This window comes from Rhinoraja longicauda, chromosome 1 (assembly GCF_053455715.1).
Source record: "Rhinoraja longicauda isolate Sanriku21f chromosome 1, sRhiLon1.1, whole genome shotgun sequence".
Lineage (NCBI taxonomy): Eukaryota > Metazoa > Chordata > Chondrichthyes > Rajiformes > Arhynchobatidae > Rhinoraja > Rhinoraja longicauda.
Window position 1 is genome coordinate 98,466,031 of NC_135953.1, and position 17,966 is coordinate 98,483,996.

Below are 17,966 nucleotides of genomic sequence, written 5' to 3' on the forward strand. Positions count from 1 at the left end.
GGAGACGTAGTGAGTTGATGGGGAGTTGATGGGGACAGGCAGTGAGTTGATGGGGACAGGTTGTGAGTTGATGGATATAGGCAGTGAGTTGATGGGGACAGGCAGTGAGGGTGATGGGGACAGGCAATGAGGGTGATGGGACAGGCAGTGAGTTGATGGAGACAGGCAGTGAGTTGATGGAGACAGGCAGTGAGTTGATGGAGATAGGCAGTGAGTTGATGGGGAGTTGATGGAGATAGGCAGTGAGGTTGATGGGGGCAGGCAGTGAGGTTAATGTATGGGGATCACAGGGCGGCACGGACTTGGAGGGCCGAAAAGGCCTGTTTCCGGCTGTATGTATATGATATGATATGATATTGATGGGGACAGGCAGTGAGTTGATGGAGATAGGCAGTGAGGGTGATGGGGACAGGCAGTGAGTTGATGGGGACAGGCAGTGAGGGTGATGGGGACAGGCAGTGTGTTGATGAGGCTTTTTGAGTTCCTGCGCTGTATGGAATATTGATCGCATATTAAGTGGTATAGAAATTGCTCTCAATGTTGGCACCGCACCACTTATAAATCAGCGTTTCATTTCCGAACTATAACTTCATGAGCCCATTTCTCTGGAGCGCCGGAGTTTGATGGGAAACCTGATGGAAGTATAAAAGATAATTATGAGAGGCCTAGATAGGGTAGATGGTCAAAACCTTTTCTCCCTGGGTGGAAATGTCAAAGAATAGAGGGCATACCTTTAAGGTGAGAGGGGCAAAGTTTAAAGAAGATGTGCTGGGCGATTTTTTACAGAGTGGGTGCTGTGTGCCTGGAACGTGCTGCTAGGGATGGGGGTGGAGGCAGATACAATAGTGGCTTTTAAGAGACTTTTAGATAGACACGTGGATATGCAGGGAATGGAGGGATATGGATCACGTGCAGGCAGAGTAGTTTAACTTGGCATGACGTTTGGCACAGACATTGTGGGCTTGAAGGGCCTGATCCTGGGTTGTCCTGTTCAATGTCCTGCTTCACCTGTGGCCAGTTTCAAAGGCCCACATTGGCTACATCAGCTAACTCATTAGGTTATAATGTTTGGAGGGACTGCACGGTTGGTGCAGCGGTAGAGTTGCTGCTTCACAGCACCAGAGACCCGATCTCGATCCTGACTATGGATGCTGCTGTACGGAGTTTGTAAGTTCTCCTTGTGACTGCGTGGGTTTTCTCTGGTTGCTCCTGTTTCCTCCCACACTCCAAAGACGGGCGGGTTTGTATGCTAAATGGCTTTGGTAGAGATTGTATGTTGTCCCTAGTGTATAGGATAGTGCTGGAGCACGTGGTGATCGCTGGTCGGCCCGGACTCGGTTGGCCGAAGGACCTGTTTCCACACTGTATCTCTAAAGTCTAAACTCAAGACCACAGAAATGGGAGAATAGCAAGTCATCTTCGACCCTGAGCGTTGACTGAGAAGATGGGACAGGCAGTGAAGTTGCTGAGGGTTTTTGAGTTCTTGCGCTGTAAGGATCATTGATCTCACATTAAGTGATAAAGAAGTTGCTCTCACTGTTGGCACTGCACTGCTGATAAATCAGCGTTTCATTTCTGAACACTATAACTCCATGAGACAATGATGGACCAGCTTGCAGTTTGATCTAAAGGGTATCACAACTAACTGAAATTTCACAAAGACAAGAATTTCCATCTCCTCATCAAAGATCACCCAGGTTTTCTCTGGGTGCTCCAGTTCCATTCCACATTCCAAATAATGCAGGTTTGTAGGTTAATTAGCCTCTGCAAATTGTTCCTAGCGTGTAGGATAGAACTAGTGTATCATTTTCTCCAGGTGTTCCAGTTTCCTCTCATACTCCAAAGATGTACAGGTTTGTAGGTTAATCACTGGTTAGTGTGGTCCAGCATCAACAGTTCCTTGTTATTACATTTTGAATGTCTTCGACTTGGTCTTCACTTGGGAGTGGACGTCACGGTGCACCTTTGTTTCCAGTTGGGGAACTTCTTCGGCACACACCAGAAACGTTGTCTGTCTGAACATTCCTAGTGCCTCAGGAACAGTGGTGCAGCGGTAGAGTTGCTGCCTTACAGTGCCAGAGACCCGGGTTCCATCCTGACTACGGGTGTTGTCTGTGCAGAGTTTGTACGTTCTCCCTGTGACCGTGTGGGTTTTCCCGGGGTGCTCGGGTTTCCTCCCACATTCCAAAGACATACAGGTTTGTAGGTTTATTAGCTTCTGTAAATTGGCCCGAGTGTGTAGGATGGAACCAGTTTATGGGTCGGCTGGTCAGTGTAGGCTCGGTGGGCCGAAGGGCCTGTTTCCACACTGTATCTCTAAACTAACTTTCCTCTATGAAATCCTTGTTTTTATGGTTAGCTTTTTAATAATAATTTGAATTCAATAAACCAAATTTAAACTCCTCAGATGTTGTGCTGTAATTTGAACTTGTGTTTCTGTATTATAGAGGTCTCAGTAACATAATCACAGTAATATTATAGTCATTTATTGGAATGAGAAATAAAGATTTAAAAAAAAGAGAACTCAAATGCAAACAATGGTTTTCAAGAATGACAAAACAAATTTATTGATGAGAAACTGCCCTTTGATTATATTTTTGTTGCAATCTATTGTTCATCGGAAGCATATCAACGATCAAGCATTTCATTTCAAAATTATTCTCAACATACATATGTAGAAAATAGCCATGCATAAGTAGAAATGTCCAACTGTTCAAAATTGGTTAAATCCAAACAGGTTTGCTCATACGGTTAGTGAATTAATTTTAAGCAAGAGCTGCATTAAAGCTTTCGAATAATTTCAGATATATTTAGAAAGCACTGCAAACTGGGAGAGTGGTGGGGTGACTAGACTACCTCCATCTTTGGTGGAAGGACTCACGGTAATGAAATGGCAAAAGGCAGAAAGCCGGCAGAACTCAGCGCTCATAAACAAGGTTTTGGCTCGTTTGCAAATGTACCACAGGATGGTTTAGAAACATTCAGACTGCCAGCGGAGATTCGGCTGGGAAATCAAACCATTTTTCCTGCAAACACAGCACCAGTCCATCAGTCAGTCCCCAGGTTAAATACAATGCGAATGTGCAAATTAAATGAGCAAAATGTAAAGCGCTGGAGTAGCTCAGCTAAAGAAGGGTCTTCTTTAAAGAACAACCTCCAAAATGTCACTTGACTTGCTGAGTTACTCCAGCACTTTGTGCTTTGCTCAAGACTCCAGCATCTGCAGTTCCTTGTGTCTGCAAATTATATGAATCCACTTGCAAACTACAATTGTTGAAGGGTCCCGACCAGAAATGTTAACTATCCATGTTCTCCAGAGATGCTGCCTGACCCAGTGAGTTACTCCAGCACTTTGTGTCCTTTTTTTGTAAACCTCAATCTGCAGTTCCTTGTCTCTGCAAAATGTACTTGCTGTTCAACAGCCTCTTCAACTGGGTGGGGGTGGAGGTGGAGGGGGTGCAAGAAAGGAGTGAGAAAATCCTGGGACTCTCAGTACATCTTCTTATTAACAAATCTCCCTCATGCAGCCGGGTAAACAGGAAGGCGACAGAAAGAAATGCGAAGAGCCCAGTCCCAACCAGATTGATCCCTGGGATGGCGGGACTTACATATGAGGAAAGACTAGATAGACTGGGCTTGTACTCGCTGGAATTTAGAAGACTGAGGGGGGATCTTATAGAAACATATAAAATTCTTAAGGGGTTGGAGAGGCTAGATGCGGGAAGATTGTTCCCGATGTTGGGGGAGTCCAGAACCAGGGGTCACAGCTTAAGGATAAGGGGGAAGTCTTTTAGGACCGAGATGAGAAAAAAATTCTTCACACAGAGAGTGGTGAGTCTGTGGAATTCTCTGCCACAGAAGGTAGTTGAGGCCAGTTAATTGGCTATATTTAAGAGGGAGTTAGATGTGGCCCTTTTTGCTAAAGGGATCAGGGGGTATGGAGAGAAGGCAGGTACAGGCTACTGAGCTGAATGATCAGCCATGATCATATTGAATGGCGGTGCAGGCTCGAAGGGCCGAATGGCCTACTCCTGCACCTATTTTCTATGTTTCTATGTTTCTAACTCTGACCTCTCTCGATAAGTGCTTTTACAAAAAAAAACTGAAACAGTAGTTGATCCGTATAAACCATTTAGTTTAGTCCTTATTTAGTTTAGTTTACAGATACAGTGTGAAAACAGGCTATTTGGCCTACCGAGTCCACACCGATCACGTACACTGACGCTATCCTACACACTAAGGACAATTTACAATCTCTACTGAAACCAATTAACCTACAAGCCTATACATCTTGGGAGTGTGGAAAGAAACCGAAGTACCCGGAGAAAATCCAGGTGATCATAGGGAAATCCAAACTCCATACAGACAGCACCTGTAGTCAGGATCGAACCTGGGTCTCTGGCGCTTTAAGGCAGTAACTCTATCTCTGCGCCACCGTGCTGCCCCTTCTCAAATAACAAAAGCTTCTAACTATAGTGATCTCTGTTCTCTACTGACATTCATGTCAATCGTTCCCTGCTGGCGCCCTCTGGCTTACAGAGAGGGTGTAACATCTCTGGTGCAAGTGCACAGATGCAACAGTGTGCACTCGCGCACCAGACTCCAGACAACCTTTAATGAAGCATGATTTGACTATTTCCTTTGCTTATAATTACCTCCAAATGCTCTGTCTGCCCGTGAAATTCTTCAGGATGTGATTTAATACACGTTGGCACTTGAGTGACACAGTACACGATTTATGAGAAGGACACAAAGTGCTGGAGTAACTCAGTAGGTCAGGGAGCATCTCTGGAGGACATGGATAGGTGACGTTTCAGGTCGGGACCCTTCTTCAGTCCCAACCTGAAACATCATCTATCCATGTTCTAAAGATGCTGCCTGACCCGCTGAGTTACTCTAGCATTTTGTGTCCTTGCGTGTATTAACCAGCATCTGCTGTTTCTTGTTTCTACATGATTTATGAGATTTTGCAAGCACTGACACCAAAATCTTATGTTTGATCCTTCCTCCTCCCTCTCTCTCTCTCTCTCTCTCTCTCTCTCTCTCTCTCTCTCTCTCTCTCTCTCTCTCTCTCTCTCTCTCTCTCTCTCTCTCTCTCTCTCTCTGTCTCCCTTTCCACCCACGCCCACCTTACACACATATCCATCTCAAAAGTACAAGTCAACTCAAAGATTCTAGGCAGTCTTACCAATGTAACCAAGCTTAAGTTTCAAACTCAGCCTTTTGTGTCCTTAGATAGACACAAAAAGTCGAGACCATTCTTCGAAACGTCACCTATCCCTGCTCTCCAGAGATGCTGTCTGACCCGCTGAGTTACTCCAGCTTTTATCCAGTGTCTATCTTCGGTTTAAACCAGCATCTGCAGTTCTGTTTTGTTATCCTATTCCCTAATAAACAATAATTGAACAATCTAATCCAGTAGCTAAATCCATCCAACATAAATGATGGGGGCGCTGCAGAGATCGAAGGGAGGACCCGGCAGGGGGGCTGGCTGCCTGCTGGCACATGCGGCAGTAGGCAGAAGATAAGAATGATCGATGAACTTTTGTAACATTGCCGGCGTCAGAAACGTAGCGACTCTTGTGTACTGCCTAGGTGAGGTTTGCTGTATGATTTTACCGGGTTGTATGCAAAACAAAGCATTTCACTGTACCTCGCTCGGTACATGTGACAATAAAGTAGCATTGACTCAGAGAAGGGTCTCGACCCGAAACGTCACCCATTCCTTTTCTCCAGAGATGCTGCCTGTCCTGCTGAGTCACTCCAGCTTTTTGTGTCTATCTTTGACTCATTGACATTGAGATGGGATAAAATAATCATTCAGGAGTATATTGTGTGGCTGTGCTATCCTTATGGCTGAGAAAGTAGATTAAGGAAAATACCATCCCTGTTTTTTTCAAAATCTTTGCAAAACATTCAATGTATTTAAAGAATATTTAATGCAGAGGTTTTGTTTAAAAGCAACGATAGTCTAAGATACCATCACAACACAAAGTGCTCAGTGGGTCAGGCAGCATCTGTGAAGGGAATGGACAGGGTTTGTTAGGCAGATGGGGGAAGTAAATGAGTGAGGTCCCCCCTACTATAATCAGTCACTTCCTCCACCCGTCTGCCTATCAACCCCTCCTCACCTGTATCCACCTATCACTTGCCAATCTTTGCCCCGCACGCACCTCTCTTCTCCAGCTTTCTCCCGTCTACTGCAATCAGTCTGAAGAAATGTCACCTATCCATGTTCCTCAGGGATGCTGCCTGACCCGTTGAGTTCCTCCTGCACTTTGTGTTTTGCTCAAGATTCCAGCACCTGCAGTTCCGTGTGTCTCCGTGTGATGCCAACAAGCTGGATTTGAACTAAAACAATGATGCCATACCACATTACTGGAACTGAGTTTGCATTCTTCAAACAAAACGTACAGCTGCATAAACTACTGGTTATTGGCAAGATAAAGAACGCAGAACAGTACAGCTTAGGAACAGGCCCTCTGGCACACAATATCAGAGCTGAACATGGTACCAAGATCAACTCTTATCTGCCTGTGCATAATCTAGAACCTGCCAATCTCCGCCTTAAAAATATCCGTTGACTTGGCCCGGAGTAAACTCACGCGGTCACAGAGAGAACGTACAAACTCCGTAGAGACAGCATCCAAGGTCAGGATGGAACCTGGGTCTCTGGCACTGTGAAGCAGCAGTTCTAACAGCTGCGCCACTTTGCCACCCATAAGCCCTTCAGAAGCAAGTCAGAATGCAAAATCTCTGAAGCCTTATGTTTTAAATATATAAAGATATGGAAACTTTAGAGAGATAAATCAATGTCAGAATTGGCCTGCCTTTTTTTTGTTCTATTTCTAGGTCAAATTATATTCAAGGTTGGAACTAACATTTCTTATGGAAATAAACTTAATTAAGTTAAGAAATGTAAATGTGGAGATATTATTTAAAAAAGCAAATGAAATAGTTTCAGTTATGAATCTACAAAAGCAGGTAAGTTAGGCCGAAGGGCCTGTTTCCACGCTGTTTGTCTCTATGACCACAATAGGCATTTAGTGCGATTTTCCATCTACACAGATGTTAATTGTCAATCAGAAGTATAGTATGATCATGCAACCTAAATTACTACATCATTGGGGTAATGGTCATTCGAGCAAGCAGGGAATGAGTTTTTTGAGTGCTGTGCCTTTTAAGAAACCTTGCTCCTTTAAAAATGCTGTTCTACAACAAGTCCATAAAAGATTCCCAATAAAAGATTCCAGGTAAGTGTATTCCAATGTCTTTCCGAAATGCGACCACACCACTAGATATTTTTAGCAAAGGATCTAAGTTGAGTCCCAAACCAAAAGATATTCAAACACCTTATTATAGCAATACTTTTTCCCCCCCTTCAAACCCAATAACTAATCATGGGTTGGCTGTCTTATACTAGAAGAAAAATAAAACAAATTATTTGTTTGTCTTCAACTCTTCCAAATGTTCTCTTTACTCCACCGCTTCATGGCGGCTCGTCGAGTTTAGATGTTCACTGTGTGAGCATGTTTCTTGCACAATAACTTGTCCTTTTTCGAGAAGAAGGTTTGACCTTCTAAATTTGCACAGCAGACCTGGAACACACAAAAAAAGTGTTGTCTCTAGGGTGGGAACAATGACTGATATTTAGAATGAAAAAGCAAAAATATCTGGAAAACATGTCAGGGTGGCTGCAGCCTCACAGCGCCAAAGTCCCGGGTTCGATCCTGACTACGGGTACTCTCTGTACGGAGTTAGTGTGTTCTCCCCGTGACCATGCGGGTTTTCTGCAGGTGCTCTGGTTTTCTCCCACACTCCAAAGGCGTTCTGGTTATACGTTAATGGGTTTTGGTAGAAATCGTAAATTATCCCCAGGGTGTCGGATAGTGTTAGGGTGCGGGGATTGCTGGTCGGCCGGCGCACACTGTATCTGTGAACTAAACTAAACTAAAAAGAGTCTTGCATTTGTAAAAACAAGGAATTACAGATGCTGGTTTACACAAAAGGACACAAAGTGCTGCAGTAACTCAGCGGGTCAGGCAGCATCTCTGGAGAACATGGATATTTGATGTTTCGGGTCGGGACCCATCAACACAAAGATTGTGGAGATAGGAGAAGCAGGTCAAAGCCTGGCAGGTAATGAATGGGTGGATGGATATAGGTCGGGAGGGGGGGGGGGGGGGGGGGGGGGGGAGGGCGGGGGGCTGTGTTTGATAGGCAGATGGTTGGAAAAAAGGCCAAAGATTAAAAGGGAAGGTGTGAGACAGACTAATTGAAGAGTTGCAAATTGTGAAGCCAGTGGAAGGAACGTGGGAAAAGGGGGGAGGGGAGAAATAGGTGAGAGTCCAGGTGGGGCACAGCTGAGGGAATGGATGTCGGGGTGTGGGGGAGAAATAGGTGAGAGACCAGGTGGGGCACAGGTGAGAGAATGGATGTCGGGTGTGGGGGAGAAATAGGTGAGAGTCCAGGTGGGGCACAGCTGAGGGAATGGATGTAGGGGTGAGGGGGAGAAAGGAAAGTGGGAGGGGGGTTGTTAGCGGTTACCCTAAAATTGGAGAATGTAATGTTCATGCCGTTGGGTTGTAAGCTGCCCAAGTCTTGAATTTGTTGAGATAGAAGGATGAGAGGGGATGTTATTGAAACATATAAGATTATTAAGGGGTTGGACACGTTAGAGGCAGGAAACATGTTCCCAATGTTGGGGGAGTCCTGAACCAGGGTCCACAGTTTAAGAATAAGGGATATGCCATTTAGAACGGAGATGAGGAAAAACGTTTTCAGTCAGAGAGGTGTAAATCTGTGGAATTTTCTGCCTCAGAAGGCAGTGGAGGCCAATTCTCTGGATTGCTTTCAGGAGAGAGCTAGATAGAGCTCTTAAGGATGGCGGAGTCAGGGGGTATGGGGAGGGGAGAAGGCAGGAACGGGGACTGATTGTGAATGATCAGCCAATGAACACATTGAATGGTGGTGCTGGCTCGAGGGGCCGAATGGCCTACTCTTGCACCTATTGTCCAATGTTCACTGTCTCTTGTGACCTCAGTGTATCCTGATCTGTTTCACAGTGAATCAGGCACTAAAGCTCAGACATTGCTGCCAGTGGGAAGCTAATTTATGCTCAGTAAGGCCGTACAGACATACTGAGTCTCAATCCGATGTGCAGGAAGGAACCGCAGATGCTGGTTTACACCGAAGATAGATACAAAGCGCTGGAGTAACTCAGCGGGTCAGGCAGCATCTCCGGAGAAAAAGAATAGGTAATGCTTTGGGTCGAGACCCTTCTTCAGACTGAGAGTCAGGGGAGATGGAAACGGGAGGCTTTTTCATATCTGTCACGGGTCTCCGGCGCTGTGAGGCAGCAGCTCTACCAGCTGCACCGCTGTATCGCCCCTGCACAGGTGGGATGCACAGGAAGACGCGAGGTTATCTGGAGGGGCGACAGGGCTCATGCAGTGCGTTTCACTTACAGTGCAGACAAAGCAGGTGTCATGCCAGGTTTGGCCCAAGGCTTGCAGGAACTTGTCTCCAGCCTCGATGGGGAAGTCGCAGCCTTGGCAACTAGTGCCAAATAAATTATAGTAATCTGTGGAAAGAAAGGTAGCTGGAGTAGTGTCACATTGGGACTATGCGCATTGCCTTATGGCGTCAGGCAAACAGACAGAGCATACTGTGCCTCACTTAATGCTGAGCATGTCGTGGAACATAGAACAGTACCGTACAGGAACAGGCCCTTCGGCCCACAACGTCTGTGTCGAGTGTTGGCAATCAGATTAAAACTCCAAATAAAGGAGTTAGTCATAGCGTGAAAACAGGCCATCTGGCCCAACCTGCCGACCAACATGCCCTATCTACACTGGTCCCACCTGCCTGCATTTGGCCCAAATCGCACTAAACTAGTCCTATCCATGTGCCTGTCTAAATGCTTGTTAAACGTTGCGATAGGACCTGCCTCAACTACCTCCTCCGGCAGCTCATTCCATACACCCACCATCCTTCGTGTAAAAACCCTCCTATTCCCATTAAATCTTTCCTCCCTTACCGTAAACCTATGTCCTCTGGTTCTCGATTCCCCTACCCTGGGAAAAAGACTGTGCGTTTACCCGATCTATTCATGATTTTGTACACCTCTGTAAGATCACCCGTCATCCTCTTGCACTCCAAGCAATAGAGTCCTAGCCTGCTCAACCTTTCCCCATTGCTCAGGCCCTCGAGTCCTGGCAACATCCTGGTAAACCTCCTATTATCAGACTTTATCTTGCACTAAACATTAGCCGGGGCATCGAATATAAAAGTAGGGGGGTAATGATGGAATTGTACAGAACACTGGTGAGGCCACAGCTGGAGTATTGTGTACAGTTCTGGTCACCACATTATAGAAAGGATGTGATAGCTTTGGAGAGGGTGCAGAGGAGATTCACCAGGATGCTGCCAGGGATGAAGGGCCTCGGCTATGAGGAGAGACTGAGCATACTGGGGTTGTTTTCCCTGGAGCAGAGAAGGCTGAGAGGGGACATGATCGAGGTGTACAAGATCATGAGGGGCATAGATAAGGTAGATGGCGGGGAACTTCTTCCACTGGTGGAAGGTTCAACAACGAGGGGACATAGATACAGGGTAAGGGGAGGGAGGTTTCGGGGGGATGTGAGAAAGAACTTTTTCACCCAGAGGGTGGTTGGAGTCTGGAACTCACTGCCTGGGGTGGTGGTGGAGGCGGGAACACTCACAACGTTTAAGAGGCATTTGGATGGGCACTTGAAATGCTACAACATCCAGGACTACGGTCCAAATGCGGGAAAATGGGATTAAAATTAGACTGTGTTTGGTAACGAGCGGCGCGGACACGTTGGGCCGAAGGGCCTCTTTCTGTGCTGTAGGACTCTATGACTCTATAAACGTTATTCCCTTTATCCTGTATCTTTACACTGTGGACGGCTCGATTGTAATCATGTGTAGTCTTTCCGCTGATTGGATGGCACGCAACAAAAGCTTTGCCCTGTCCCGGGGTGTACGTGACAATAAACTAAACTGACAACCAAACAAAATAATACAGAGCAGATCAAACACGAGACCTCTGATGGGGAGTCCGGAGTTCATATCTCACCTGGTAGCTCAGGGAACATAAAATTGAGGAATTAAATAAATACATAGAAAGGTACAGCAGGGGGCGGCACAATGGCACAGCAGGTAGAGTTGCTGCCTTACTGTGCCAGACACCTGGGTTCGATCATGACTACGGGTGCTTTGTGTGTATGGACTTTGCACCTTTTCCCTGTGACCACGTGGGCTTCCTCTGGGTGCTCCGGTTTCCTCCTACGTCCCAAAGATGTGTAGGTTTGTGGCTTCTGTAAATTGTCCGTAGCATGTAGGGTAGAATTAGTGGACGGGTGATCGCTTGTTGGCGTGGACTCGGTGGGCAGATGGGCCTGTTACCACACTGTATTTCTACACTAAACTTAGGAACAGGCCCTTCAGCCCACAATGTTGGTGCCAAACCTGATGCTAAGTTAAACTGATCTCCTCTGCAGGCACGTGATTGATGTTGGGTCTCTGGTGCTGTGAGGCAGCGTCTCTACCAGCTGTGCCACCGTGCCGCTCAACTCAATCCGGAATGATGCACTGATAGAGCTGCATGGCCATCACTGGCGGTGCAGTCCCTCAGCAGGGAACGTGAAGGAAGGTTTTTGGCTGTGTGAATCAACCTTCTCGTGAGGTACGATGGAGATCTGAGCGTTACCTTTCTCGCAGTAAGGGTCCCCATCCTCCATGTGGAAGACATTGTTACGAATGGGTTGCATGCAAGCCACACACACAAAGCAGTTAACGTGCCAAGTCTGCTTCAGGGCATTGATGATTTCCTGCAGAGGGGGGACGGGGAGAAACAAGAGTTAGGACAAACAATCACGTCCGCTGCCGCTCACCGTGAGAGGGGGAAGGGGGCTTGGCAATGGCTCAGCTCAAAGCCAGTGCTCCAATCATGAAGAGACGTGCTCAGCTGCGATTGAAAACATGCCGCATGCCACAATAGGGTTTCATCAAATGCTCTGGGTGTATCACACCACAGTAAAATTGCCCAAAGACACACGTTTTTGGAACAACTTGCTTTTTGCTCGTAAATTTTAAACTTTAGAAATACAGTGTGGAAACAGGCCCTTCGGCCCACCGAGTCCGCGCCGGCCAGCAATCACCCCGTACACTAACATACACACACTAAGGACAACTTACACCAAACATAGACACAAAATGCTGGAGTAACTCTCAAGGTCAGGCAGCATCGCTGGAGAAAAGGATTAAGTGACGTTTTGGGTCGGAACCCTTTTTCAGAATGTTTTGTTCCGACCTGAAATGTCACCTATTCCTTTTCTCCAGAGATGCTGCCTGACCCGCTCAGTTACTCCAGCATTTTGTATTTTTAAAAACTGCATCAGCAGTTCCTTCCTAAACCTCAGGGACAATTTACTATATTTTTTGTACTGAGACCAAATTAACACACAAACCCACGTCTGTGGAATGTGGGGGGAAACCAGAGCACCCAGCGCCAATGTGCCACCCTAGTTGTCAAACCAGGTCGTGATGCAACCAGTCTAACGTACACAGGTAGAGAGAGGGTCAAGCAAGTATTTGTTGAGATACCAAATCTCCCCAATATGAGAAGGAAGTTGAGGCATTGGTGGACTTTCTTTGATGACTGAATGTACTAGGCCAGGACACTCTTAGTGAGTCTCTGAAAAATGAATGCCTCTTAGTTGGCACAATGGCGTAGCTGCTTTAAGTTGCTGCCTCACAGCGCAAGAGAACCCGGGTTAGATCTTGACTACAGCTGCTGTCTGCACCGTTTGTACGTTCCCCCTGTGACCATGTGGGGTTTGTCCGGATGCTCCAGTTTCCGCCCACATTCCAAAGGCGTACAGCTCTGTAGGTTAATTGGCTTTGTTAAATTGTCCCTAGTGTATAGGACAGAACTAGTCTACGTGTGATCACTGTCCGCCTTAACCAACCTGATAAATGCAGGCTCGGCGATCATTTCGCTCAACACCTTCACTCAGTCCGCCTTAACCAACCTGATCTCCCGGTGGCTGAGCACTTCAACTCCCCCTCCCACTCCCAGTCTGACCTTTCTGTCATGGGCCTCCTCCAGTGTCATAGTGAGGCCCACCGCAAATTGGAGGAACAGTACCTCATATTTCGCTTGGGCAGCTTACAGCGCAGCGGTATGAACATTGACTTCTCCAACTTTAGATAGCTCCTCTGTCCCTCTCTTCCCCTCCCCTTCCCAGATCTCCCTCTATCTTCCTGTCTCCACCTATATCCTTTCTTTGTCCCGCCCCCCCTGACATCTGTCTGAAGAAGGGTCTCTACCCGAAACGTCACCCATTCCTTTTCTCCAGAGAGAGATGCTGCCTGACCTGCTGAGTTACTCCAGCATTTTGTGAAACCTACATGTGATCACTGGTCGCCATGTACTCGGTGGGCCGAAGGTCTTGTTTCCACGCTGAGTCTCTAAACTAAACTAAGCCTAAATGGCGTGTGTTTGCTCTGCCCATTCCATGCAATATAATACACACAGCGGGGATACAATCTCACATACTTTAAAGATTTACATAAACACAATGGGCCAAGGATTAAGATAACTTAAATAGCACAACTGCAACGGGCAGGCTTCCATCAGGAAATGATTGCCCCTTTAACCCAGAGTTTCACCACATACCGCCCCGATAACTCAGTTTATCCTTCGTATAATAACTTGGAGCCTGTTTGACAAGTTCATGCAAAAGTTGGTTAATATTTTTAAACATTTGAAGATGCCTGAATTAATTCCAAGCTATTTATAAGTGTGGGTATGCCTTATCCCTCGGTGACCTTCTCTCTGCATAAATCTACATCCCCACACTGTTCCTGTTTCCCTGCACTCTCCCATGTTGCTCCACCATTCACACCTATGCCTTCAGCTGAGTCTGCAGATGCTATAAGCTGGAACAAAACGCAAACTTCGAGGGGAACTCAGTGGGCCAGGCAGCAAAGGGGCGGCACTGTGGCACAGCGGTGGAGGCACGCTCTTACAGTGCCAGAGACCTGGGTTCAATCCTGACTACAATAGACAATAGGTGCAGGAGTAGGCCATTCGAGCCAGCACCGCCATTCAATTTGATCATGGCTGATCATTCACAATCAGTACCCCGTTCCTGCCTTCTCCCCATACCCCCTGACTCCGCTATCCTTAAGAGCTCTACCAAGCTCTCTCTTGAATGCATTCAGAGAATTGGCCTCCACTGCCTTCTGAGGCAGAGAATTCCACAGATTTACAACTCTCTGACTGAAAAAGCGTTTCCTCATGCAGACTACGGAGTCTGCATGGAGTTTATACGTTCTCCCTGTAACTGCGTGGGATTTTTTTCCGGGTGCTCGGGTTTTCTTCCACGCTCCAAAGGCGAGCAGGAAATCATAGTTTGTCCTTTGTCCTTTTTGTTTGTGTGTTGGTGGTGGGGTGTTTTGTTTTGGTTGTGTGTGTGGGGGTGGGGGGGGGGGTGGGGGGTGGTGAGGGGGGGTGGTGAGGGGGGGTGGGTATGTGGGTGGGGGGGAATCTTTCTTTTTTTTTTAGGTCTCTTCCGCGGGGCCTTCCATCACCCGGCGCGGCTCGGCCGCGGGACTGAACAGCGCCCGGTGCGGCGCGGCCGCGGGGCCTTCCATCGCCCGGTGCGGCACGGCCGCGGGACACCATTCTGCTTTAGTTAAACATTTTGTTCAAGATGGCCGCGCCGTTGTGTTTGGCTGCCTGCCACTGTATGTTTCTTTTTTTTCCTAATCAGATGTGCAGCACTTTGGTCAACGTGGGTTGTTTTTAAATGTGCTATACAAATAAAATTGACTTGACTTGACCACTTTAGAGCACTAACTAATCTCTTTGTTTGTATTAAGGACTTCAACTGTTTGTGCATCATTATTGGGCTTATTCATATGTGGATTTTTTGTTTATTAAATGTTATCTATGTGTATTAGTTTGTTTATTACATGCTATCTGCAACGTGAGTTTAGAGAGTTAGGAAGAAGGCTGAAAAGCAGGACTTCTAGGGTGGTTATCTCTGGTTTGCTTCCTGTACCTCGTGCTGGTGAGGGCAGGAACAGGGAGATAGGGGATCTGAATGTGTGGCTGAGGAACTGGTGCAGGGGGCAGGGACTTTGATTTATAGACCACAGGGATCTCTTGACCTGTACAAAAGGGACAGGTTACACCTTAACTGGAAGGGGACCAACATTCTGGCTGGCAGGTTTTCTCGTGCTACACGGGTGGGTTTAAACTAAAAAGCGGGGGGGGGGAGGGGTTGACAAATTGAAAGTATAAAGATGGAGTTAAAGGGGAAGAGAGTACAGGAAAAGTTACGATGACACCCGAATTAATGGGACGGAAAGTTCAAGAAGGGATAAGAGAGTAAGGTCAGGTGAAATAGGAACCGTTGTGAGAGGGGAGGTGAATACCGAAGTTAAAGTGTTAGATATGAATGCGCGAACTATAAGAAATAAAGTGGATGAGCTTGAGGCTCAGTTAGATATTGGCAAGTATGATGTTGTGGGAATTACAGGGACATGGCTACAAGAGGACCAGGGCTGGGAGCTGAATATTCAGGGATATACGACCTACCGAAAAGGCAGACAGGTGGGCAGAGGGGGTGGGGTAGCTCTGTTGGTAAGGAATGAAATTCAGTCCCTTGCGAGGGGTGACATAGAATCAGAAGATGTAGAGTCACTGTGGATAGAAATGATAAATTGTCAGGGTAAAAAGACCCTAATGGGAATTATCTAAAGGCCTCCAAACAGTAGCCTGGATATAGGGTGCAAGTTGCATCAGGAGTTAAAATTGGCATGTAACAAAGGTAATGCTACGGTGGTTATGGGAGATTTCAACATGCAGGTAGACTGGGAAAATCAGGTTGATATTGGGCCCCATGAAAGGGGGTTGTAGAGTGCCTCCGAGATGGATTCTTAGAGCAGCTTGTACTGGAGCCTTCCAGGGAGAAGGCAATTCTGGATTTAGTGTTGTGTAATGAACCGGATTTGATAAGGGAACTCAAGGTTGAGGAACCATTAGGAGGTAGTGACCATAATTTGATGTTTTAATCTGCAATTTGAGAGGGAGAAGGTAAAATCGGTAGTGTCAGTATTGCAGTTGAACAAAGGGGACTATGGAGGCACGAGGGAGGAGCTGGCCAAAGTTGACTGGAAAGGGCCCCTAGCAGGAATGACGGTGGAACAGCATGGCAGGTATTTCTGGGAATAATCCAGAGGATGCAGAATCATTTCATTCCAAAGAGGAAGAAAGATTCTACGGGGAGTAAGAGGTGACCGTGGCTGACAAGAGAAGTCAAGGACAGTATAAAAATAAATAAGAAGACGTATAACATAGCAAAGATGAGCGGGAAGCCAGAGGATTGGGAAAACTTTTAAAGATCAACAGAAGATAACTAAAAAGGCAATACAGGGAGAAAAGATGAAGTACGAAGGTAAGCAAACCAAGAATATAAAGGAGGATAGTAAAAGCTTCTTTAGGTAAGTGAAGAGGAAAAAAATAGTTAAGACAAATGTGGGTCCCTTGAAGACAGAAACAAGTGAATTTATTATGGGGAACAAGGAAATGGAGATGAGTTGAATATGTAGTTTGGTTCTGTCTTCACTAAGGAAGACACAAACAATCTCCCAGATGTACTAGGGGACAGATGACCTAGGGTGACAGAGGAACTGAAGGAAATTCACATAAGTCAGGAAATGGTGTTGAGTAGACTGATGGGATTGAAGGCTGATAAATCCCCAGGGCCTGATGGTCTGCATTCCAGAGTACTTAAGGAAGTGGCTCTAGAAATCGTGGATGCATTGGTGATCATTTTCCAATGTTCTACAGATTCTGGATTAGTTCCTGTAGATTGGAGGGTAGCTAATGTTATCCCACTTTTTAAGAAAGGAGGGAGATAGAAAGCAGGGAATTATAGACCAGTTAGTCTGACATCAGTGGTGGGGAAGATGCTGGAGTCGATTATTAAAGATGTAATAGCAGTAACAGGGTAGATGGATGGATGGATGGATATGAAGGGGAAATCATGCTTGACTAATCTTCTGGAATGTTTTGAGGATGTAACAAATAAAATGGACAAGGGAGAGCCAGTGGATGTAGCCTTTGATAAGGTCCCACACAGATTAGTGGGCCAAATTAGAGCATATGATATTGGGGGTAGGGTATTGACATGGATAGAAAATTGGTTGGCAGACAGGAAACAAAGAGTGGGGATAAACGGGTCCCTTTCAGAATGCAGGCAGTGACTAGTGGGGTGCCGCAAGGCTCAGTGCTGGGACCGCAGCTATTTACAATATATATTAATGACTTAAATGAAGGAATTAAAAGTAACATTTGCAAATTTGCAAATGACACAAAGCTGGGTGGCAGTGTGAACTGTGAAGAGGATGCTATGAGGATGCAGGGTGACTTGGACAGGTTGGGTGAATGGGCAGGTGCATGGCAGATGCAGTATAATGCGGATAAATGTGAGCTTTGGTGACAGGAACAGGAAGGCAGATTATTATCTGAATGGTGTTAGGTTAGGAAAAGAGGAAGTACAACGAGATCTGGGTATCCTAGTACATCAGGCACTGAAAGTAAGCATGCAGGTACAGCAGGCAGTGAAGAAAGCTAATGGCATGTTGGCCTCCATAACGTGAGGAATTGCGTATAGGAGCAAAGGGGTCCTTCTGCAGTTGTACAGGGCCCTGGTGAGACCACACCTGGAATATTGTGTGCTGTTTTTGTCTCCTAATTTAAGGAAGGACATTCTTGCTATTGAAGGAGTGTAGCGTTGGTTCTCGAGGTTAATTCCCGGGATGGCGGGACTGTCATATGATGATAGAATGGAGCGACTGGGCTTGTATTCACTGGAATTTAGAAGGATGAGAGGGGATCTTATAGAAACATATAAAATTATTAAGGG

The 17,966-nt window shown here is 46.3% G+C and overlaps 1 protein-coding gene across 1 annotated transcript in view; it reads right to left on the reverse strand.

Annotated features, from left to right (window-relative positions):
• Positions 1-5,009: 5,009 nt before the first annotated feature.
• The window catches only part of LOC144595607 (PDZ and LIM domain protein 5-like), a 235,085-nt gene continuing 222,128 nt past the window's right edge, over positions 5,010-17,966 (reverse strand). Inside the window, exons 20-22 of the mRNA XM_078403187.1 lie at positions 11,735-11,855; positions 9,468-9,583; positions 5,010-7,598 (exon numbers count right to left, since the gene is read on the reverse strand). Of these exons, the coding sequence (XP_078259313.1) occupies positions 7,509-7,598; positions 9,468-9,583; positions 11,735-11,855 (327 nt within the window). The 3' untranslated portion in view covers positions 5,010-7,508. The remainder of the gene's footprint in view (positions 7,599-9,467; positions 9,584-11,734; positions 11,856-17,966) is intronic.